The 23,164-nt window shown below is 47.2% G+C and overlaps 1 protein-coding gene across 1 annotated transcript in view; it reads left to right on the top strand.

The window, feature by feature from the left end:
* Positions 1-23,164, top strand: part of LOC119397217 (locomotion-related protein Hikaru genki) — a 57,378-nt gene that overhangs the window by 15,547 nt on the left and 18,667 nt on the right. The window contains exons 3-6 of the mRNA XM_037664656.2: positions 9,109-9,366; positions 18,875-19,031; positions 20,171-20,319; positions 21,249-21,428. Of these exons, the coding sequence (XP_037520584.1) occupies positions 9,109-9,366; positions 18,875-19,031; positions 20,171-20,319; positions 21,249-21,428 (744 nt within the window). The remainder of the gene's footprint in view (positions 1-9,108; positions 9,367-18,874; positions 19,032-20,170; positions 20,320-21,248; positions 21,429-23,164) is intronic.

Raw genomic sequence — 23,164 nt, 5'->3', positions numbered from 1 at the left:
TTTCAGTTTTGCTTGCGTATATATACACGCACACATACAAACGCACGCATGAACATACTTAAAGTATGGTTGAACCCCCCCCCCCCCCCCCCGAAAAAAATTTCTGGCTACGCCCCTGGTATGTCGGATCTCCGAGAGCGAGAATTTAAGCTGCTGACCTTTCGTTCCTCCAGGCACGGTATCTTGTGGCGTAATGTACTACCCGACGCGGGCCATTGTAGCCTAATGTCATAGTTGGGAAGTTTATTCATGTAATAACGGAACATTATCTCTGTGTATCACAGCATCGGGAGTTCGTCATGATGACGGTATATCCGCGGACACAACCTCGCAAGAGAGGTATGGGCTGTTAGTGACGCTGTGTAGAGCACATGCTTTGCATATATAGACACCCCAAAACCCCTGCTGTTTGCGTATAGGCGCGCTGCATTTGCTCGCTATTGTTTACGTAGAGCTCTGCCTACCCGTATAGCGCAAGTACTATAGCGTGAAACAATCTTGGAGGCTGAAAACGACGGCTTGCTTTCTGCAGCTCCGAGCCCCGCGAAAAGCGTATTTCCGTTCCCCGTTCAGCGTCAGTCTCGTCCCCAGTCGTTCCCTGTCGGGAACACGAGACCTACCGCAGCCGATCGGAAGCCGTGGCAGCACGAAGTGTGCGTTTCGTGTTGCCGCGTTGCCTCGTTGCCGCGCACTCGGGTGTTGACAGCTCCGCGTACTATCAAAACAACGGAACGCCCTTAACGCGCGTGAATACCCGGATGCGTTCTTGACACGCGTCGTATAGGGTGCAGGAAAAAAAAAAAAGACGATTGTCCTAAAAAAAGAAGGGGGAAGTGGAGTTGGGCGGGCTGTTGTATACGAGCCGTGTGCGTCAACTATAATTCGGAGGAACTATAACACGGTCATAATTAATTCGCAGTTGCTGCCTTGACGAAGACGAGTCCACCTGTCGAAACGTTGCATCCAGCGACCCCCCCATGTTGAAGGGTATTTTTCATCTCTTCAAGCGTTCATCATCCCCTGAACTTCGGTCTTGTTTGGATCTCACAAAGTTTAGGCATTGCAAACGAGCAGCAGTGTGAGGAACACGCATTAAATTGCGTTGACGTTCTCAGTCGATTGCATTGTTCCTCCTCCCTGAGGCTTTCGGCACCTCACGTGGAGTTGCACCGCCTCTGAAATCGGCCCACCTTTGACCGATCGACAATGTCAAAGGAGGACGCCATAATGCCGTGTCATAAAGTGAAATGTTCTGTCATGATGACTGCACATGTTCTTGCGTTCTGTGATGCCATGAAGGCGTCACATGAATGCTCGGAGAATGCTTGCTTGCTCGGAGAAGGTCACGTGGGTTTTTTTTTTTTGGCCCTTGATGAGGCCCACGTGGCCTCATCAACTTTCCACAAAACTTCCTAAAAAGTTGCCTGTCAGATACAAATCATCGCCGTGCCACGCTTTTACCGCCCACAGCACCGCAGTCGTAATGTAATAAAATCTTTGAGGACGGTCTTTCTTGGAATATTCAACTTGGCGCGAGCACCCATGACAGCAGGTGGCATGGTACAATAAAGGCTTTATCAAGCTGGTCCCGTACAAGTCTGTAAGTTTCAGTTTATCGATCGTGAACATGTAGGGTTGCACATGGAGCGAGCAGTACTGGTCAAATACTGCGGCCTCTATTATAGTGAATATCACATGTCACTCCGAGGAATGGGGGACAGGGACCCGTTTCATGATGCCTCAGCAGACAGTATAGCAGGTACAACGATGCCCAGGGCACATTTATGGGAATCACGCGCGTACCTGAAGACAGCGTGATATGTTTATGCACGTTTTTCCACCTGAAGCAAAGAAGGGGGCAGCGAATGCATAGAAAAACAGATAAGTTAAGCGGAAGTAGTTCTGGCTGGCTGCCCTTCGCGGAGATGTGGTGCGGGAATGACGAGAGGAAAACGTAAGGACATGGCTTCTCTTCTGAGAGCGCTAGGGTCGCCAGACGCGCTCAACTTGGTTCTGCCACGGAGGTGAAGTGTAGGCTCATCCGATTAGACGATCCAGCACTACAGCACTCGACAGGGGAGGAAATGTGCTGCACTGCCTTAGTCTTGGCAAATACTTGTTGATGTCATAGCAGTTACTGCGCTTCCGCGAATCTGCGCAAACTATCCTTTTGCGACACTGGCGCATCACTATGCGACACTGACGGGTCGCATAAGTTGTGGCGATAAGAACATCGTTGCTATACTGGCAGCCTTTGAATGAGGCCGCGGTGCATTGACTTCCCTCTCTGTACGTCCTGAAGAGGTGGTTGACAGTTTCCGAAAGTCAGGATGATTGCGACGTCGATAATGCACAAATAATTCACTGATCGTACTTCCCCTTTTCATCAGCTTAGCAATATTCTTCCTTCCTACTTTTTTTTTCTTGGTTAGTTGCAGTACTGCTATTCGAATGGACACTGGCTGAGTGTTAGGTGGCTGCTGAGCAGGTGTCACAGCAACAACTTGCTAATATTTGTAGAAACTTGCCCGCTAAAGTTCTGAGTTATTAATGTCAAATTCGCTAGCGGCAGGATTTCATGAAACCAGACGCAATCCTTGTAGTTTCTTGTGCTCAGGCCATATGTAAATGTCCTACAACATTGCGCAAAACTGAAGCTTATGGAAACTCACTGATTTGTTTAGGCTCGCGTCATATTCAGACCTAAATGACGATTAATCAACTGCTCGAATCCCTTGAACTGCCTATAACAGCTTCAAGAACGGCAAGGGGCCTTCACTCGCTTGCTCACACAATGTCGCAAACTTGGTTGAGCGACCTCAGGGTTTGGAACTGTCGCCTACGTAAACTAGACTCATCGAGGAAGCTGCAAGTTCCACTGCACACCTCCCACCGTGACGCAACCTTACTGTGCCGCCTGTGGTTAGGAATGGCTTTCACGAAAGCATACTAATTTCGCATATGGATCTCGCACAACTCCAGATGTGACTCTTGCAACACTGACGAAGCGATAGAACACATACAGTATTTTTGCGATCGCTTTGTGACCTAACGCAATATTCTGCGCACTGCGTTGAACAAACTACACGACATACCGTTTTCAGAAGAAAATATCCTCTGACCGCGGCCCTATAGCTAAGGCTTCGCAGACAAGCAAAGCGACGCGGGCATTCATACTGTTTTTAAAATCGGCCGGGCTAAGTGATCGCTCGTAGACGTGCAATGGGCAGGTGCAGATGTTCTAACCTGATGGCACCTTCTTTCCTCTTCTTTCTTTTAATTACTTTTTCTTGCCCCCACTGTAAGGTAGCAAACCGGACGCGCGTCTGGGTGACCTCCCTCCCTGCCTTTCCTTTATTTCCTTCTCTTCTTCTTTCTTTTAGAACATCGATATACACGTAAGAAGCATTCGAACATATTACGCGCGACGCACATTGCGTATAACAGCAAATTTCGGAGGCGGCTGGGCAACTCCTGAGAATTTCATGTTCGAAAACGCGCCGATATTTGGTTCTCGAGAGTTCCTTGACCTTCCACTATGTCTCGCTCGCGCAGATTTTAATTCCGTTGGTCTACGAAGCAAATGCTTCGCGCGAGACAATCAGAAACGGGAAGGATGATTACGATGAAGACGACTGTTCGACAAACAGAAGCAGCCAGTGCCTGCAAAAAAAAAAGAGAAAAAGAAGTGTCTTCCTAAATCCTTTGTATCATCTTGTAACCCCGCATGAGCGAGGGGTTCACCGACCCTCCTTATGCGCGGCCCTGTTCGCTCCCCGGAGCCGGGGGAACCATTGTTTGCACAGCGTTCATTTAGAGGCTACTGTTCTGATATTCGCGGTGTCTCGCGCCGCTTTCTGCGCCGCCCTTTTGCCAGTTCATGGTGTGCACACTCTCCAGAGAAAGCGTTTGCTTTTCCGATATCGTCGTTAAGTTCCGTGGCCCAGAAAAACTCCGCTACTCTGTAATCTAGATTCGGATAGATCCTATCCTGTATCACATTATGCTTAATACAGCTTCCTTTCTCGACGCACAGCCTGCGCGAGCTTAGTTATCGCGCGTGAATTTAATTCCGTGCGTCAAAAACGCGGAAAGAAATTAATATATAGATGTAACAATAATAATAAGCTGGACAGCACTTTGGACTATCTCGGGACCATTCCTTCCTAATTTCGCTCGTACTCACTCGATAGCTGTTCAGTGCGCTTCTACGTTTTTCGACGTATTTCGTCCAATTAACTCTCCCCGGTTCCTCGGGCGTTGTTCCAAGCGCCTGTTTTATTCTTTAGTTTTCATTCCGCTTCTACATCGGGGCTGCAATTTTATTCTTTATTTTTTTTCACTCGCTCCGGACTATCAGGCTAAGCTGCCAGTTCCGACGACGTCTCCGTCTCTCATTAACCTTTTTTTTAAATTTTTATTCTTTCTTCCTCGTCTGCTCTGCTTGTGCACCCTTTGTTTGCGCACGTAATTAAAAACTCCAGTTGCGGATTTGCGCTTGTCGATATTTCTTAGTCTCCTCGAGCGGATATATCGCTGCACGCTTCCCAGACTTCAGACGGCGCTCGGCTTCTGCCGGCATCTACTATATATATGTACTTGGCTCGCAGTCATCGCGGGAATGCCTAATGCCGAGCACTCTAAAGCCCGTCGGCTAACTTCCGGGCTTAATTGTGTCTCGTATACCGGGCACGGAGCAGCGTTTTCGATCTCGGCCACACGGATCTTTCCTTTTCTCTCTCTTTGACATTCTCTCGCTTCCTCTTCGTTTTCGCAATCCTCGAAATTCAGCATCGTTTGCACCGAGAGGACCATGCTCGCTGATCTCGCGTTCGTGTTTATGTTTTTCTTAATGAGTTTCCGCCCCCCCCCCCCTCCCTTCTGAAATGTCAACGCCGAGATTTCGACTTAACAGCTGCAGATCTGTGTGTGCGAGAGAGAATGAGAGAGTGAAAAGAGAGACTGAGAAATAAAGAGAGGTCTCGGGTTTTAAACTGACTCACGGACGTTCGCGCTGAGAGAAGCGGATTGAAGCACATAGCAAAAGGCAGAGGGTATAGGAACGCCAGCTGCGAGCACACGCGTAGCGGTACGCCGCGTTTGCAAATGGTCGCCGATAACTGTCGAGTTCGGCAGCATGCAGCGACGATTTCGTCGCATTCCGGGCTAGCGGTTCGAGTGGAAGTGGCCAAAAGATGTTTACTTTCGAAAGCGGTCTCGTGTCAATCCGGTTTAACGTGGTTTGGAGAGAGCAGGCGCGGGGAATGGTGACGAGGATGCGAGCCCAAAGACAAAAAGTGTTTCGTAGCAGTCCAAAGGTTGTTCAGACGCTCGCACGGCGTATAGCGAAGACATGACGACGAGCAAGCATTATTCTTTTTTTGCTCAGGAAAACGCTTGAAGCGGGTTAGAAAATTCCGGAATGCCTATAGACAATTTTACCAGCGAGCAGCAACGTAGCCGCGAATAAACACAATTCCTTCGTACATCGTTCAAGACCACCCGTGAAATAAGATGTAGCCCGTGTCTTATCGAGAGTGTTCAAGTTTGAATGACCGTCTATTTCTATCATGGCGTAGAGAGAGAGAGAAAAGAAAAGAGAAACAAAAAACAACTCCAAGCATATTCTGCTGTAGGTGATATCTAAATGATGCGCAAGCGCTGTGTTTGGTGCAATTATGGGAAACACCAAGAAAGAATCGTGAGACGGAGAAGCGCGGTTGCAGCACCGAAATATTTCTAGAGACCACGAGAAAACGAAGAGGCGACTAGTGCGTAAAATAGCGCAACCAGCTATCGGATGTGTGCCGTGCTTGGCATTAAATTTGTGCAAAGTGGGAATTTTCCTCATGGTATACATGTGGGTTTTACATCGACTTCCCTATACGAATGCACACATATATACAAGATGCAAAAAATCTGAGGGGGGAGGGGAGGTTTGAATGCCCAACCACCGTGGCTTATACTGGGAATCGAACCAGTGTCCTCTAGAGTGGGAGTGCTAAGTCGCTAAGCTAACACGAAGGGCATAGAAAAAAAAAACAGATAGAAGAGAGAAAAAGAAAGAAATAGAGGAACAAAGAAAGAGAAAATTTGCAAAACAGCAAAACAGCAGCAGCCAGCTAGGACTACCTAGGTGGCCATAAGGTCCGCTGTCTCTGTAAGAGCATTGCGTTGCGCCTCCGGTGCAGGCTACGCTATTTTTTTTTTTTGAAAACCCTAAGCATAGGCACAGGCGATTAACTGAGCCACGTAAAGAAAGATATTTCCTGCTACTGTACGCGTAATGCGTTTGAAACTTATTTGTGGGGTCTCATGAGTATTTTATGATCTTTTCAGGCCCCTACAATCCAGCAACGTACAGTGAACGGACTCAGCTTGTAGAAAAGCCACTATAAATGAGGCGTATTAGTAAATAACAAAGTGAGGAATTTTGCAGTTGCTTTTTAAGGCTAACGCGAGTGCCTTACATAAACTTGCAATGTCCACCCATTGCCATCTTGATCTATCCCGGATGCTAAAAAAAAGTAGTGTTCTACAAAACCAATTATCTCATTCTTTATGTGAATGGTCTGTTATTCGCCTGTTGTCATATTTATTGTTGTATGTGAACGCTCGAGGAGGCTCTAACAGTACGAAATGAGACACTACAAGCCAAACGTCTCGACGGATCTTGACGCGATGTTTCAGTCTTTAATGCACTAAGGGGAGGGCCTTTCGACTTCGAGTTGTCTTAACGCTAGTGTAAGAGACACTCGGAATTTTTTATGCGACGGCATTCTATCAACTATCGTGTATGTGACGACAGCACCATCTCCCATGCGGCAAACTACGCAGCTTTGCTGCTATGTGTCATCGCGTTGGAGGCAGCGCCCCAAACGCGTAGTCGAGGAGAATATGCTTTTTTTTTCGCGTATTCTTGAGAGATATCAAGTTCTTGCGATTAAGAAAGTTCTCAGCGCGTCACTGATGAGCTGCGAGCATCAAAATCGCCTCACTATCAAATGACGACACGCCCCCGAGGCGCTCCCACAGCTCTGCCCACAGCTCTGCCCATCACTTGCTCCTCCTTTCTTTTTTTTCTGCTTGCTTCCTCCTCCCCCACTGTTGGAATAACAGCACTAAGCAACACTAGCGCACACAGGAATCACAACGGGAGAGAGCGATTGCGTTTCATGACGCGCTCAAGGTGTGACGCGCGCTGACGTAGCTTCTTTTCCCCGTGCCATCCCTTCCTGTGTAGCTTGCAGCGCGCTCATCGTGACGAGAGAAGAGAGAAAGCGCTTAAAGCGTGCAACAAATACCTGTTAACTCCGCTCGTTCTTGTCAGATTCGAGAAATCCTTTTGGCAATCGATTCGTGAGGCAATAAACTCCGTTACTGAGGTCATTCGATGATTACTTGGAAAAGGGGCTCAGGACGCCTTTAAGTGATCGTCTCCAGCTGCGCTGCACTGTGCACATGTATTGTGAATCGTCTGCCCTCATGTTTTTTCTCGCTTTTTCTCTCTTTTTTTCACGTACTGATTTCCTTTCCCATGCGTAGGGTAGAAAACTGGGCAAAGTCTTCCTGACGTTAACCTCCCCGCCTCTCCTGCATCCCCAACCTCTCTCTTTTTCTCGAAGCTTCTTTCACGTGTACCTAAGATATGACGCATAAATACAACCACAATCATAAATCGACTCTAAAAAATTATAAGGCAGCTTCGCACTATTGCTGCCAGGGCCTGAAGGTACAGCGTTGCTAGGCGGCCTTTCGCTTTTTCTCTTTCTCTCATTTTTCGCTATCTTTTTTTTGTCTCTATTTCCCTCCATTTCTTTCCCTTTCTTTCTCGTCATTTCTAGCTTTTTTTATTCCCTTTTCTCGCTCTTTCTTTCTTTCTTTTTCTCTCCCTTTGTGCCTTGATCTCTCTTTTTTTTTCTATCCCTTTTTTGCGTCTGTTTATTTCTATCTCTTTCTCTCTCTGTCTCTTATTTCTCCGTCGTTCTATCTTCTTTCTTTCTTCCATTTCTTTCTCTCTATTTCCCTCTTTCTCTTTTTTTTTCTACCTATATCTTTCTCTCTCCGTTTACTCGTTCTCTAGCTCTCGTTCGTGAAAACTATCATAATGATAGTTTTCACGAACTCTATATGGGGATAAGCCTAGCATAAACAGCTACGCTGTTAAAATTTCTCAGGGCTCTGTGGCGACCTTACTGTATCAATTGCGCGATTCCTGTAATACGCAAAATTGAGGTCGCTTTATACGGCCTTGCCTGCCTGACTTTCATCGTTCGGATGTGTGCATCGCAGATACGAGGAGCACGCTGACAGACTAATAGAAATTAATGTGACCAACTTATCCCTTCTTCGACGACCCCTCAATATTTCCCATATGCCCTGAGACTGCAAGAAGCGGGCTTTTTATTATTGTATTACTGAAGTTTTCAGTGTACCATACGAGAATCTTCGATACACTTATCAACAGCAACTGCATGCACCAAGAAATGTACCGGAAGTGGGCGTTGTTTCAACCGTTGCAAATTGCTTTTTTTTGTTTTGGTTGTCAAACGCGAGGATTCGCGTTTGACTTTTGACCGAAGAAACTTCGAAGCTTAGCAAATGTCGCTGCATTGTTCTGGGGGAGGGGGGGGGGGGCTAAGAACCTGTGCAAGAGCTCTGCCACACTGCCCAGATGCCGCTTCTGTCACGTACCTAATGACCTGGGTGCACACGGCTGAGCTTTTCATAGACGAAGCTTTTGACGTAGACGACATGCGTTTCGCGCGTGAAAGCGGTGCCTGCCAACGGCGTTCTTTTCACCTGTCGCACTCGTTTAAGGCCGCTTGCTTCCTAATACGCGTCTTTCAAAAGTCAAGCAGCCGCTAAGTCTCCTCACTTTCGCAGCGCGGCCGACTTCGTGATTAGAGCCAATGAACGCATGCCGTTAAGTTAAACAGTCGTTTCGCGAGCATCATCTGCAGTGGCTGTTTGGTTTGAAACGACTTAAATTCACTACTGAGCGCACTGCTTTGCGCGCTTCTGACGACCGCACGCGGCAGACCCGAATTTTTTCGAAGCGATGCATCCTGAGCGCTGTGCGGACGAGCAAACTGTTTCTTCCCGCAGACGGCGGCCGCTTCCACTCAGTGCTGAAGCCGTGCCCCTTGCCGCCTATGAAGCCTCACCTGGTAGTGCACCACGAGGGGCGGCCCCTCACTGTCACCGGGCTCAGCCAAATGGCGCACGAGAGCGTGCTCAGCTTCCGCTGCACCCAGCTGGGCCGCTACAAGTTTGTGGGCAACGCGACTGTGCGCTGTCTCAACGGCCAGTGGTCGGCCGCTATGCCTAGCTGCCTGGAGACCTCTCAGCAGAGCAACTTATCCGGTGAGTGAGCCGCGAAACTGCCTCTACTCACTTCGAACCGAGGCTTTGGATATAAATATGGGAAACAGCACGTGCAGAAAGGGCCGCCGGTGAAAAAGGTAAATAAGAAAAACAGGCTGAGCTCACCCGCTACACATTTCACACTGCCCAGCCGTGAAGCTTCGTGCTGAACGTGCCTAGCCAATTTTCATCGTGTGGCATATAACGTGGCAAGGGCACTTACATGTTTTCCCGCCAGGCAATGATGAGCAGAAACCTGGGTCAGAATTCGCAAAGCTTTTCCTTCGCAATTGTTTGCCTTTAGCTAGCCAGCTTCACTAATGACGTGCCAGACATCAGAACTGGCTGAAACCTTCTCTTGCGACCAATTCTAGCGTCAGACGTTTTTATGAATACGTATTTTCCAGACGTTCTTGCGCAAGTGATGTTCGTAAGATAAAATTTCAGCAAATCCGGGTGTTGTACATAATTGTTAGCGAAAACGGTCAGCAAAAGGCAGAGAGCACTTATGAACGATACATTTTATGAATTCGGCCCCTGGGGATAGCTAAAAAGTGCACCGATAGGACTGGCAAAGGACTGGAGAGTTCATGCCGGTTGACCATTTTTCACAGTATGTCAAACTTACCACGCATAAACCCTCGTTCTGGCACCTTGATGCCGGAAGGGGACCATTAGTTTATAAATGACAAGCGCTAAGTGCCAAGGAAGCATTGCGCTGCAGATTTTTAAGGAAATTCAGTTCTCTTAAGGAAAACGCAGCGTACATAGTGCAAGCCGGTAAAATGTCGTAGTATTTTAACCTGAGCTAAAAGACTCCTCATCTTGCTAAAATATGGGGACCTTTTTCTGATTATTTTGCGGTGACTATAAAGGAACAGCGGGCACATTTGGCGCCAGCTATTGAGGCTTTTTTATTTCTACTAAATATAAATACGGAAAGCTCACATGGTCAAAACAGCGGGAGTAACGTGGAACCCGCCTGTTGAAGCAATTTTTATGGGGACTTTCTATTTGTAGTTAAGACTTTATCAGTTACAGCACTGTGCTGGAAAATGTGATTAATGAGCACGGTTTGAATTATATGCAGGCGTGTCTGGGAAATACACGGAGATAAATTCGCCCACCAGCAGCTATATGAATAGAGTATTTCCTTTATCAAGACAATTATTCTCATGCGGCTCATTTTGCTAATGTAATGACAAACAGAGCTCAAGAAGCGCTGCTGCCACTTGGCCCCTGAAGTGAGGAGGACGAAGTCCCAAGTCTCAAACTGGACAAGCGGCGAAAGGCGGGCTAGTTGGTACGTCAGTCGAAAGTTGAAGAAACTGCATGAATTTAGGACGAAGGAAGATAACACGAGAACGGGCGCTTACTGCCAACTTAAAAGTTTTTATTGAAGAAACCATGTATATGAATACAGGAAAGCATCTATACAAGATACAGGAAAACATCTATCCCAAGTCTCGGGGTGGCTACGCGAGGAGTTCTCAACGCTGGTCCCATCGGTGATAATAACAAATGCCGTTACATTTGGTGGAGGTGCTCGGTAGGCCTTCACCCCGGAACTCCGAAGCTATACTTTTTCCGCCACGACTACCTCCGCCATGGCAGCCGACGTTGCTGAGCGGTCGACCTCTTTGACTGACCCAATTATCTGTGGTGCCGTTCATCGTGAGCGTGATCTACCAGTATTTATTCAGTCGTAGCGCTGACACTGAAGTTGGATGATGATTGGCTTTCGTCGTGTGAACGCGTGAGTAATCACAAACGATGGCAGGATGCAACAATATTAAGGAAGGCTAATTATATTTTATTTCGCGGGTGTGGCCCACCTTTGGTTTCGCAACCATAAGGCAAGCATTGCAACTCGGGCTGATTTCAAGGCTGCTTTTTTTTTTAGTGTTTGGCCGGCTTTCCGTGCGAACGCTTCGCGTCGAACAGCGACTCCGGCAGGGAGGGCAACAGCCTGGAGAGCTAAGCGAGTTACATAGAGGACGTTGTCGATCTTTATAGTCATCTGAACCTAAAGATGACCGAAGAAGAAAAAGTCAGGCAAAGTACGAAGGGCATCGAAGACGACGCCTTTCAGATGCTCCTCGTTAGGGATCCGACCACTGACGATGCTGTCGTCAACTACTGCCACAGTTTTGATGAATAACGTCGACAACGTCAACTCGCTCGCCGAAGAGTTCCTCACGTCGAAAGATTTTCTACCCTTGCGGTTACTGTCTGCCATAATGACAGCGAGTCTGACAGGCCAAATCGAGGTCTTCATTCGTCAAGAGGGCGCCTGTCTGCTTTCACTACTTCCCCACGTCCAGGGGTCGGCTCTGTCGTCGACCACACGGCAGGCCATTCGCAGGCAAATTGCCGAAATGCTATCCTCTGGCTTCCAGCAAGCTCCGCTTGCCGCGCCGCTGACATAGGTGGAAGTTGCTTCACGCCCTAGTGCAGTGACCCTCCCATAATAGACGCACCCACGCATGGGACTGCTACCTGTACCTGAACGCTGGTTCATTCGCTGATTCCTCAGCTTTCCCGACATTTCACATTCGCACTCCTGTTACCGCCAAACAATAACGACAACGATGACGGCCTCTTCTGGTACAATATAAAATTTGGAACTGGAACGTCCAAGTGTATCTAGAAAGGTAGCACTGCAGCGCGAGTAACTAATGTCAACGAGTGACTCCACGGCTCCCAGCTGCCTGCTTTACGTAACAGATAGGGTCTCTGGTCATGCTTTATTAATTTACAAAGGAGCTGAAGTGAGCGTAATTTCAGCTTTACACATCATGCAACAGCGCTCTCTGAGGACTACGTCATTGCAAGCTGTCAAAATTTCCGTGAGTACGACGCGTGGACAGCGCTTGCTTACAGACGACTTGGGCCTGCGTCGCAGAGTTCATTAATTTTTTTCCTTTTGTCCCGCATCTGTTCTGTTCTAACTGTTTTGCTGTGGAGAGGTTGAGGTCCATATTGCCTCGGCTACTCCATATCACGAAGTTATGCAGCGAAAAAAAAAAGAATAATACTGAACGGTACCTAAACATGAACAATCCGCACACTGAAACCACTTCAAATATCATGCCAATACACAGTTTGCTTGCAGCAGTTCACACTGTCATAAACTGTTCACCCGCACACCTTCCTTTTCTACTATCAGTATATGCACTAACACATTTCATATAAATCAATCCCTGGCTGTCTATCACAGGCGCTTATCTAGTCCGGTCTCCACTAAAATATCTGTCAGGAAGATGTTCGCCTTTTTCTGAAGATGCATCTCAGGCCATGGTCCAAGTAATTTCTTTAATGTGAGGGGCCGTCTGTCCAAACTTGCTAATTTTTTCTTTAATTTTTCTCTTTCATTCGCGTATTTAACGCACTCCAAAAGAATATGGCGAACATTTTCTTCTGCTTGACCACAATGGCATTCCGGGGAGTTGGATCGATGTATCTTGTGCAGGAAGCTGTTTGTGTAGGCTACTTCCAATCGAAGTCTGTGGATTAAAGTCTCTAAGTGTCGTGGGAGATCTGTCGCTATGAAAAATTTTCTGTGTGGATCAACTTCATAAAGTACTGATTCCTTTGATTTAGGGCTATCAAACCACTTCTCCATCGAACAATGGCTAGCTCCTTGCGTTATAAAATGTCGTATATCCGCCCCAGACACAGGAATTGCGCAATCCCGTCCTTCGTTCAATGCTTTCTTCGCGAGGCTGTCAGCCTCTTCATTTCCCCTTGTTCCAATGTGACTGGGTATCCATTGGAATACGATGTTGTGACCCTGCGCTGAGGCATATTCCACCGTTTCTGCAATACATTGTGCTATTTCACCATTTTTGTAAAGTGATCTCGCATTTCTGATTAGCTGAAGGGCAGGTTTGCTATCCGTGCATATCACCCACTTTCGTGGCTCAGAATTCTCGTAGATAAGCTTAACTGCTTCAAAGATAGCCACCAATACTGCTGTCATCTGGCCGCATCTGGCGAGCGTACTGTACGGTTTTCCTATCATGTTCACTCCTTTCCAGACGATATTTCGCCGAACTCTAGACTAAATTGCGTGTGAGGCGTCCACTGTCAGCGCGGCCGTTTGTGCTGTGCTCTTATCGCAAACAGATCTCCAAGCTGCACGACTCAAGTAACCTTAGCGTGCGCGCCACTCGGCGCCTTATTACCTCTCGTTTCATGTTGCCCCGGATATCAGCATTGATGTCTGCGGTTGGTCTCGTTGAGTGTCTGCATTACTAGCGTGCGAAAAGGACGCGATACACGAAGTATTCTATTCGCCCGACTGTCGTTTTGACCACGTTCACATTAGCCGCGTTCACATAAATGCGGCCTGTGGCTCATCGCACCGCAATTCCAGAGCGTCGCCTTCATGTATAGGCCTACGGCTCTAATACGACAAGAAGGAGAATTGCATTGATGAGCCAGTATAGATTGATATGGGTAAGTGGACTCGTGCGTTGCATGTAAAGCCTGGTGTATAGCAGTGAGTGAGAGAGGGAAAGTGAACTGATTGCCGACGTGTGGCGTCCTCCACTTACCAGTGAAACGCACAGTCACCGGAAACAGGCTCCGGCTTGTTTTGAGATGATAGGGTACGCACATATTTAAAAGCTGTCGCATAGTATTACTGTGAAGCGCTAGGAAATGTTATACGCTAATGTCACATTCATGTTAACTTTGCTATATTGACGTTGTCGGTACATCGCCTTAACTAAGCGGTAAAAGCTACATCCGAAGCTGCGTGGACAGCTTTATGCACTGTAGGCGTGAAGCGTTTCCGATACGCGATACCATGGCGTCTACAGAGGCAATCATTATCGTTTCCGGGTGGACATGCCGCTTCGGTGTCACCACCGTAATCACCATAGACCGCGGCTGTCACTTTGAATCTGAGCTGTTTATAGAGCTGGCACATGCCGCGCTCATCCAACTGCCCATATAACACCCTCGAGTGGAATAGCCCAACGACTTCACCAACTGTTAAAAGGCTGCGTTCAGTGGCAACGTAACGCGCTCGAACTTGGTGGGTCAAAGACTCTCTGATTGTATTACTTAGTGTTCACTCAGCTGTCGAAGAAAACCTGGAGTACCATGCGGAAGAAATCGCTTTCGATACCACTGTTCGACTTCGCAGTGAACGTTTCCTATGTTGAACTCCACCACTCAACCACGCGCGTCGTTCACTAGGGAACGAATACCTTGCCCCCTATGCATGACCGAACGAGTTGACGACATTTTGTATGCCATAAAAAGATCACACAACACGCAGTAGCCTCTCGTAAACTCCGCACGCCTACAAAAACACTCACAGACGCACCGCCACACAATGCAGAATGCCACTATTCCGGGTGCCCTACTTGCGGTAACGGCACCACGCTTGTAAACGCCAGCTTTTATTCAAATGTGATAAGCAATAAAAAGAGCGCAATTAAGTAGTAAGTATAACGTATACGGACGCTTTCTGACAAAAAAAGAAAGCACGATCACTTGACGACAGATAAATTACGTTCTCTAATCTGTGATCGCGTATAGGGAAACCTCCATAGCCGTGGTTTTATAACAGTGTCGCCGCACATACAGGGTCGACCACACTTAATGCAAACACCTCATTAGTATTGTGCCTTACAAGCCGCCTGATAATGATGTTAATAAATGATAGGACAGTTTTCTGAATTTTAATTTCAATAAATGCTACGAATGCTTGAGTACTAACGAGGTGGTTTTTTCGCAAATATGGCCGAACCTGGGCTACTATGTTGCCTTGTGAGCTGATAAAAGATTAATCGGAATTAATCTTTAAACTCCTGACTTCATGTTCGTTTCTGTTAGTACAAAAGTAAATGTTTCTAATTTTCACTTCCACTTCCAACTGTCACGATGACTTTTAATTTGTCAACTAAGTGTCTTTGTGGATAGCTAAGCGGATAAAGCTAGGATCACAACTATTCACGCATATTTATTCATTTGCAGTATCATCAGAGTAAAAATACATCGTGGATGGGAGGGACTACATAAAGAAAGGTAAAAGTTTAATAAAAATCGGCACATTATAAATAATAATGAAACATTATGCTGCACATTATAAATATTAATGAAACATTATGCTATCTCACTAATTTACATTCCACCATAAACACTCCTGCAAGGAATAGGTAAATAATGAGAGCTGCATAGGTACGTAATTTTCAAATATCCCGCCTATATTGATAACGAAAATCACATAATGGATTATTCCCAGCAAGGCCCAATTATTAGGCCTAATAAACTAATGCACCCTGTAATCGTCAATTAAACATACGTTTAGTTCACTAATTACGTTTTTCGGGATCAGCGTTTCTGCAATGCACAAATTAAGCACGTTATTTGAATACGTACATAATTGTCAAATATCGCGCTAATACTAATACCAAAAGTGGCATGATGCATTATTAGTAACTAGGCTCTAAAATTGGGTGTAGTTAACCAAAACGGCTTTAAAGGTGTCATGAACCACCCCTCGGGCTTGGTGGAAAAACACGCTTTGCGGGTAGAAGACCCTGCTATGAACAGCTCGGCAAAATCTTTGCAGTTGTGCGCGGCAAGGAAAGTTTAGAAGCGGGGTGCGAAGTTGCCTATTTCTCGGGCACTCTCTTTTGATGCACAGGCCTGTGCTCACTCTCTTCGGAGCTGCCGGCGCCTGCTGTTTGACGTCGAGCAACAGACAGCGGGCTGTTGGCCAACAGCCGACATAAATCAAGAGTAGCGTTTGCCACCGCCTGCCGGCGCCGCGCTCCGTAATCTAACATCGCACAGTGAACCGCACTCGCGCACAGGAATCACAAAAGGAGAGAGCGATCGTGTTTCATCACGAGTGCTCAAGGTCATGACGCGCGCTGACGTAGCTTCTTTCCCCCGCGCCGTCCCTCCCTGTGTAGCTTCTTGGGTTCTCGTCGGGACGAGAGAAGAGAGAGCGTTCAACGGGCGCGACAAGTTCTTCTAACTCCGCTCGTTCATGACGAATTCGAGAAATTTTCACGGCAATCAATTCGTGCATCAAACTCCGATACTGAGGTCATTGGATGATTGCTTGGAAAAGTGGTTCAGGACCCATTTAAATAGAGCCGGATTGCTTACGCTGACAATAGATGCTTGCATACCGTTCTATTCTTTGCATGTTTTATAAAGAAAATGATTTGAATGTGTCACTGCGTTCGAGTGAGGAGCGTGTAGCTTATGTGTATGATCTCTACGAGATGAGACTGATGGTGCTGGATTAATCAATGCCGACTGAAGTGCTGCGTTCTGGTAATAAATTTTATGGATTAATTGTAAACGTGGCTGCTTCCTGCTGGCCAAGAGGGGAGGAGGATTCAGTGGATAGCCTTCATCTGTTTTACGCTTGCCGCACGATGGTAGTTAGTATAAAGCAGGCGAAGTGATTTTGAACGCTTTTAAAGCAGTTTATTAAAGGGGCATGTCGTGAGTCCCACACTGAGGATGCACACTCCAACAGTGTACGGGTATATATATCGTGTATAACAATTGTTTGAGCGTTAAAGGGGCCCTGCAACACTTTTTCAGCATGGTCAGAAAACGCTGCCGATCGGTAGTCGAGGCTCCCGAGAACATACGAGCCAAACATTATAGTGCAGCGCGCGGCCTGGTATTTACAATAAATTCTCAAAAGGGAAGGGAGGACACAACAGCGCACGTGTTGTGTCCTCCCTTCTCGTCCTTGTGTTATTTTGCGCTGCAAATTTTTCCTAAATTCTCAAAGTCAGCTAAAAATCGCTTCCTCTTCTCTCCACAAGTGGGGCTGTTGACTCAAAATCACTGCGTCACTGACACAAGTTCTACGCCATTGGCTGATTTGGGCATGGCGCGCTCGGTAGTTACTTCGGCTGCCGCAAAAAGCCGTCACTTGCCCCTGCGCGCGCGCGCGCGCGATCGCACTGAAAGTACGCCACGCGTTCTAAGAAAAAAAAAGTTCTCAAGGTCACGAGGCGCGCGTGACGTACCGTCTTCCCCCGTGCCACCCCTCCCTGCTTAGCTTCCAGCGCTTTTGTCAGGACGAGAGAAGAGAGGAAGCAGTTACAGCATGTGACAAGTCTTTGTAACTCCGCTCGTAGTGGACGGATTCTAAAAATTTTTGCGGTAGTTGATTCGTTAGGAAATAAACTTCTTTAGTGAAGCCATTCCATGGCTACTTGGGAAAGTGTTTCAGGGCCCCTTTAATTGTGGGACTCAAAATTTTCCGAGAGGTTATACAAGTGTCCGATTAACTCTGTTCATTCTAAAATCGATGTGGGGCTTTCAAGATAGCTTATGGGTTTTTACATATTTGCCAAGCAAGCAGGCAACAGTAATACTTTACTTAATATACAGGGTTATCATATGAAATCACAGTCAGGTCTAGCGCCTAGGGAGAATGCTGTGTTCACTTTGACTGCGAAATGCTATTTAAACTTAGTCTCATTCGATATAATCTTTTAGTATAAAGTAACGCTTCCACATTTTAAAAGTATATTTCAACTTCAAATTAACATTCTCTTATGCACATTTGTATTTACACATGTTACCTGTCCGTGTCAAACTCACACTGGCAAATGTTTTGGCGATAGATTCTTCCAGAATGCGCGAATTTCACTTAACTGCCTACGCCTTTGTTCCTTTCTTTTTGAAAAAGTGAAGGACCGAGAATGAGTCCAACGTAGAGGTTATTTTTTGGAATGTTTCTTTTTTTTTCACTGCCATGTAAACAAGTCTTTCTTTTTTTAGGTGCGTATAAGTTGATGCCCACGTGCTCTCATAAACAGAGCAGTCAAAATTTGCTTGGTACTTGAAGGGACATGGCTCGCGAAGGAGCTTCGCTTCTGCCAGATTAGCCATCGGCATAATTAGGCTAATAAAAGTGGAATACAACGCGCACAAATGACATTACGCACCCATTTCCTAGCTTAACATTTCGTGATTTAATTGGCTGCAACTTTTTCGCGATGTACCGTCAAAGGGGCAGATCTGAAGGTTACGACTGGACAAAAGTTTGCGTCAAAGTTCTAATGGTAGACGTGTAACGAGGCACTGCTTGAAAGCCATACAGGGGGCCCTGTCACACGCGGAGCTTGTTAGCATCCTAATCCGCGAAGCGGGCTTTCGTGCCGAGTACGCCTTCTTGACGAGAATGCACAGGCCGATATCATTATCAGTTGGCAGGCAAGAAGAGAAATAAAAACTGAAGAGTAATACTGCATGTAACTGAATTAACCGGAAATAACAAACGAAACTTTCACCCGTATCTTCGAGTTCAGCCCTGTCTCATTGCGCTGTTATCTTATTTGGCTTCCAAATGTACCATCAAGCTCTCATTTGCAGGAAAATAAAAAGCACCTGTTAGCATACTGGTTCGGTAACCGTTGTGATGGTAAATAAAAGAGAAGTAAGGGGTGGAAGAGGGGCGCCCATTTGCGGCCCCAAGAGAGCCGGGAGTCTGGCGGCCTGTGCCGTGCAGTGCAGGTGCCACCCACCATCCTGTACTCGGTGGAGAAAGGAGAGTACGGAGTGTCCGAGGAGGGTGAGCTGGTCGTTTATCCGGAGACCAACGTGTACCTCTACTGCCTGTATCAACGGTTCAGCGGCAATCCGCAATGGGCCTGGACATCACAGAGGTGCGTCATCATTTTCCCCGAAGGCCTTTTTTCTTCTTGTCATGTCTGCGCGAGTTCGTCAGTTCTCGTTGCTCCGTGTACCCGTTGCCATAAAATTGCGATTTGCACGACACTTCCGTCGAACGCCCCGCAGTCTGTGTTGCGGGATCGGCTGTAGCTTTTTTTTTTCAAGCCGTTGAACTAGGCGCACGGATTTAGAGTTGCCACAGCGTGACGGCTTTGCATATACGCACCTCCTTAACTTATGATCGCCATTCATCGTTCCCTTGCTTCCCCGTTCTCCTTCCCCAATGTAGAGTAATAGGTCAGCGTAACCTATAGCTATAGCTCAGGCAATGACGCTGCGCCGTGCTTTAGTTCACTAAAGTGTAGTAATCACAAGATATCATGTCTCGTGGTGCCATTGGGCATTGTGGTTGGCAGCGAGATTGCTATTTAATGTGTCTCCTTCATGAGTTCATAAGGCTTCGCGATTCACGAATGGCGCCAGCATGCGCAGGGGTTACAGAGAAGAGCCAGTCGCTGACATTGGTAATAGTTTTTACTTTTTAACTTTTTTTCTGTTTCAGTTTTTTAGTTCAGCAAAATTGCATTTTTCTGCGAAACGAAAAGAGTGAAAAAAAAAAAAGATGAAAATTTGTCGACGTATGCATTCTCCTCATAACTGCGCTTTATGTGGCAAAGCATGCTTTCCGTCTTGAAACTCGACAGCGCTAGGTGCTCGACCGTCTTTCGCCGTAGGCGCATCACTCCCTCCTTTCGCAACACTCTTTTCTTCTGCTGCTGCCTTCTTCTTCTTGTTTCACCGTTCTCCCCCAATCCCATCACCACGGGAGAATTTTAAGGGCGCGCTCGCTCGAATCGCCTGCTCCGAATCACAGCCGCGCGAGGAACCGCTGAATTCCAGTGCGCATATGTAAAAGGTCGGCCCTTCCTCTCTCCGCGCTGCTGCGCGCGTAATGTTTGCACCGCCGCCGCCGCCGCTGGCTCATTGAAAATTCACCCTGCGCTCCGGGTTCAGGGAACACGCGACGTGGTTCCTATTTCTTTCGCTCGCTTTCTATACATACCCGTTCACTTCCTTTCACGTCCGAACGTCAAACAGGCCGTGATGGGGAACATTTATTGGGCTCATTTAGAGACTACGCCAAGGGCTGGATCCTGTCGGCCGACGAGAAACAGTGGCGCTACGAGCTGCTCATTTACAAGGCGAAAGAGCACGATTCCGGGACGTACACTTGCACGACGCCTCGGGGACAGACCAACGAGATTCACGTCAGAGTCAGAGGTAAGGCCCGCTCTCTCTCTGCCTTCTTTTCCGTAAACAGCGAATTGATTATTCCGCCTTGAATAAAAGAAGAAGCGGAACGCCCGGCTCCCGAAAAGATTCATGCAACAGTGCCGAGGCTTTTCGTGCACGATTGAAATACGAGTAGGCTGGCCATGTTGAATGCGTCGATCAGTGGTTCGTCCCGTGTATATCTTCTTGTAAGGGGGATGAATAATGGTAGAATGTTACGACCGACCTAACTAAAGGATTCCCACGGATGTCTCCTGTCAAGAGCTGTTCAAGTCAATTTAATGACCGATTTACACGAAAAATTGCGGCGCGAGAAATGTGGCTACGAACAAGCGCACTTGGACGATCCTGAGGTGAACTTCATTGTACAGTTAATTTTAGAATGCATTAAATGTCCGAGCCAGAAGCTTTCTATTTAGTCTCGTTTTCACTTAAAGCGAACTTCAACTTACTGATGCCATGAGCTTATAATACAGGTATGGTGCCAGAATTTGCTTTGCTTCTGTTATTCAGTAGGACAACGCCTTCGAACCAACAGTAGGCCTAATTGCTCTAAGGTAACCTTGGGCCAGTACATTTCTGTGAAGGACGTAAGTGGGGGTAGTTTATTTTCATGTGTGTTGTCATGTTGTTTTTTTGAGAGAACACCTTAACTAGATCTCGAGTCCCTATCACAACTTGCGGTGCTAGGCTATCGGGGATATATATATAATATATATATATATATATATATATATATATATATATATATATATATATATATATATATATATATATATATATATATATATATATCAATTCTCATATCTACCGCAGGCGCTTTCCCAAAATTTCGATTTCATTAAAAAAAAAGTGAACGCGATACATATCTCTGCACACTTGTGTTTGTCTCGTTGTCTCATTGCGCTTTTGCGCAGATGTAACGTGCCCGCCCATTGAGGGCTATGGAGATGAGAACCGCGTGACCAGTGACCATGGCAATCAGATGCACAGCAAGGCCAAGTTCGCCTGCATGGAAGGCTACAACCTGGTCGGCTCGGAGGAGGTCGTCTGCAGCCCCTCAGGTCGCTGGTCCGACAAGGCGCCGCACTGCGTAGGTAGGCGCCGACGCAATGCTTCTCAGTCAGTATTCTGGTTCTTCGTGTCGCATTGGGTTGTACACCCTCGGCAGCATAATTCGTATGATCTTGTCATCTTGTTGCTACACCCGCAGTGGTTGGTTAGCTGCTAAGATGTAGCGCTGGTTCGCTCGAGGACGCGGGTTCTGTTCCCGGCCGTGGCGGTCGCATTTTGATTAGGCCGAAGTACGAAACGCCAGTTTACGCGCACGTTAATGAACTCCGGGTTGTCAAAATTAATTCAGAGCACCCCCTCCCCCTCACTCTAAGAAAAAAGAGAGTCAAAAGAGGGTCATGGAACCGTGACTCTCTTCGGGTGTCCATCTGACCCCTTTTGGAAGGTACAGGCAGAGAAAAAGAGTTCGCATTTGGGAAGGAGTCACTGGACCCTCCTGAAGCGCGTTTAGATTGGCTTCGGTATACGGAAGAGCCGCCGTATACGCCATACATATCGCACGATCGCCCTTTGGCGCCGTTGTGGCGCCTTGCTCGGCGACGCAGACATGACGCAGACGGGGTTAGCGCCGGGGTGGCGCGCCGCTCTCCTCTCTCAGTCTTCTCAGTTAGTCTCTTGGTCTATTGGAATGCGTTGCGTGGTTGCGTTGGTTGCGCGTCTTCGGTGGTGTTGACGCCGGCTCCGTGCACGAAGTGACGCTTGGAGGGCGGAATATTCATGGAGCTGCGGACACCGACAACGGGCGCCAGTTAACGGTGAGTGTACTGCTTTCGTAGGTACTAATTATACAGCTTTAGCTGGGCGTCTGCAGCAGCTCTGCGGAATCTGCCAGCCATTTCCAACAGTAGCCTGTATCCGCGGGGCTGTTGCGGATGCCCAACTAAAGCTGTCAGTTAAGGAGTTGCCACCGTTATGCGCGTTGCTGTACAAGCTCCCATAAAGTGAGCGATGCAAACAATAATCGAGGGTTATTTCTTGCTGATCGCACGTCGTGTCTGCACTACTGAAGGTGCAAGATGTCGTTTTGAGATGCACTTTAGTCTACTTCATAATAACATTTCCATCGACCTTGAGTGTGCAGCGTGCTTCCACGCGTGAGAACGTGAAAAAAAAGCCTGTGTACAGAACGCTCACACGCACTATATGTAATGGTTTTTGTTGGTAAAGACGGTAGTTTGAGGTGCAGATATAGTACGGTGGCTTCCAGAATGTACGCGGTAGTCATTCAAATTGGACACGCCTCGCCGGTAAAGTGAAAAAGAAAAAGCTCTAGACTTTCGACGGCGCGCGTTGTTGCGGCCGCCGGCGTGCACTCTTTTCCCTCGTTTCTGTTTGCTGTTTTCGTGGTTTGCATACACTGCGATGACGTTGGGCGCTATAACAGAATCGAGTGAGTGTACGTGATTGTGGGAGTTATGTGCGCTAATTCTAGCATATGACATGTCTGATCTCGACGTAGACGGCGTACGCACGCGCTGGGTGTTGTTCGGGCCCAAGTACTCGCATCTTTTTATCTGAGTATTTAAGGATGGGTTACGTTTGTAAAACATGCGGTCAATAACCGCTCACGGCATGCCCCTGGCTGCCGGAGGATGTGCTTTGTTGTTTTGTTGTTAGCCTTTATTATGCTGTGTGAACCACTTATTGTGTAGGTTTTGCAAACCTTTACTGCAATTTCATGTTCTCTTCATAATATCACGTTCCGCTTTTCAGATACCGTTTTTCATGGTGCTCACGCTGGACAGGAGCGACAACCTAG

The sequence above is a fragment of the Rhipicephalus sanguineus genome, chromosome 1, assembly GCF_013339695.2.
Source record: "Rhipicephalus sanguineus isolate Rsan-2018 chromosome 1, BIME_Rsan_1.4, whole genome shotgun sequence".
Taxonomy (NCBI): Eukaryota; Metazoa; Arthropoda; class Arachnida; order Ixodida; family Ixodidae; genus Rhipicephalus; species Rhipicephalus sanguineus.
The sequence above is the reverse complement of the archived record's forward strand: the minus strand, read 5'-3'. Positions and strand labels throughout refer to the sequence as shown.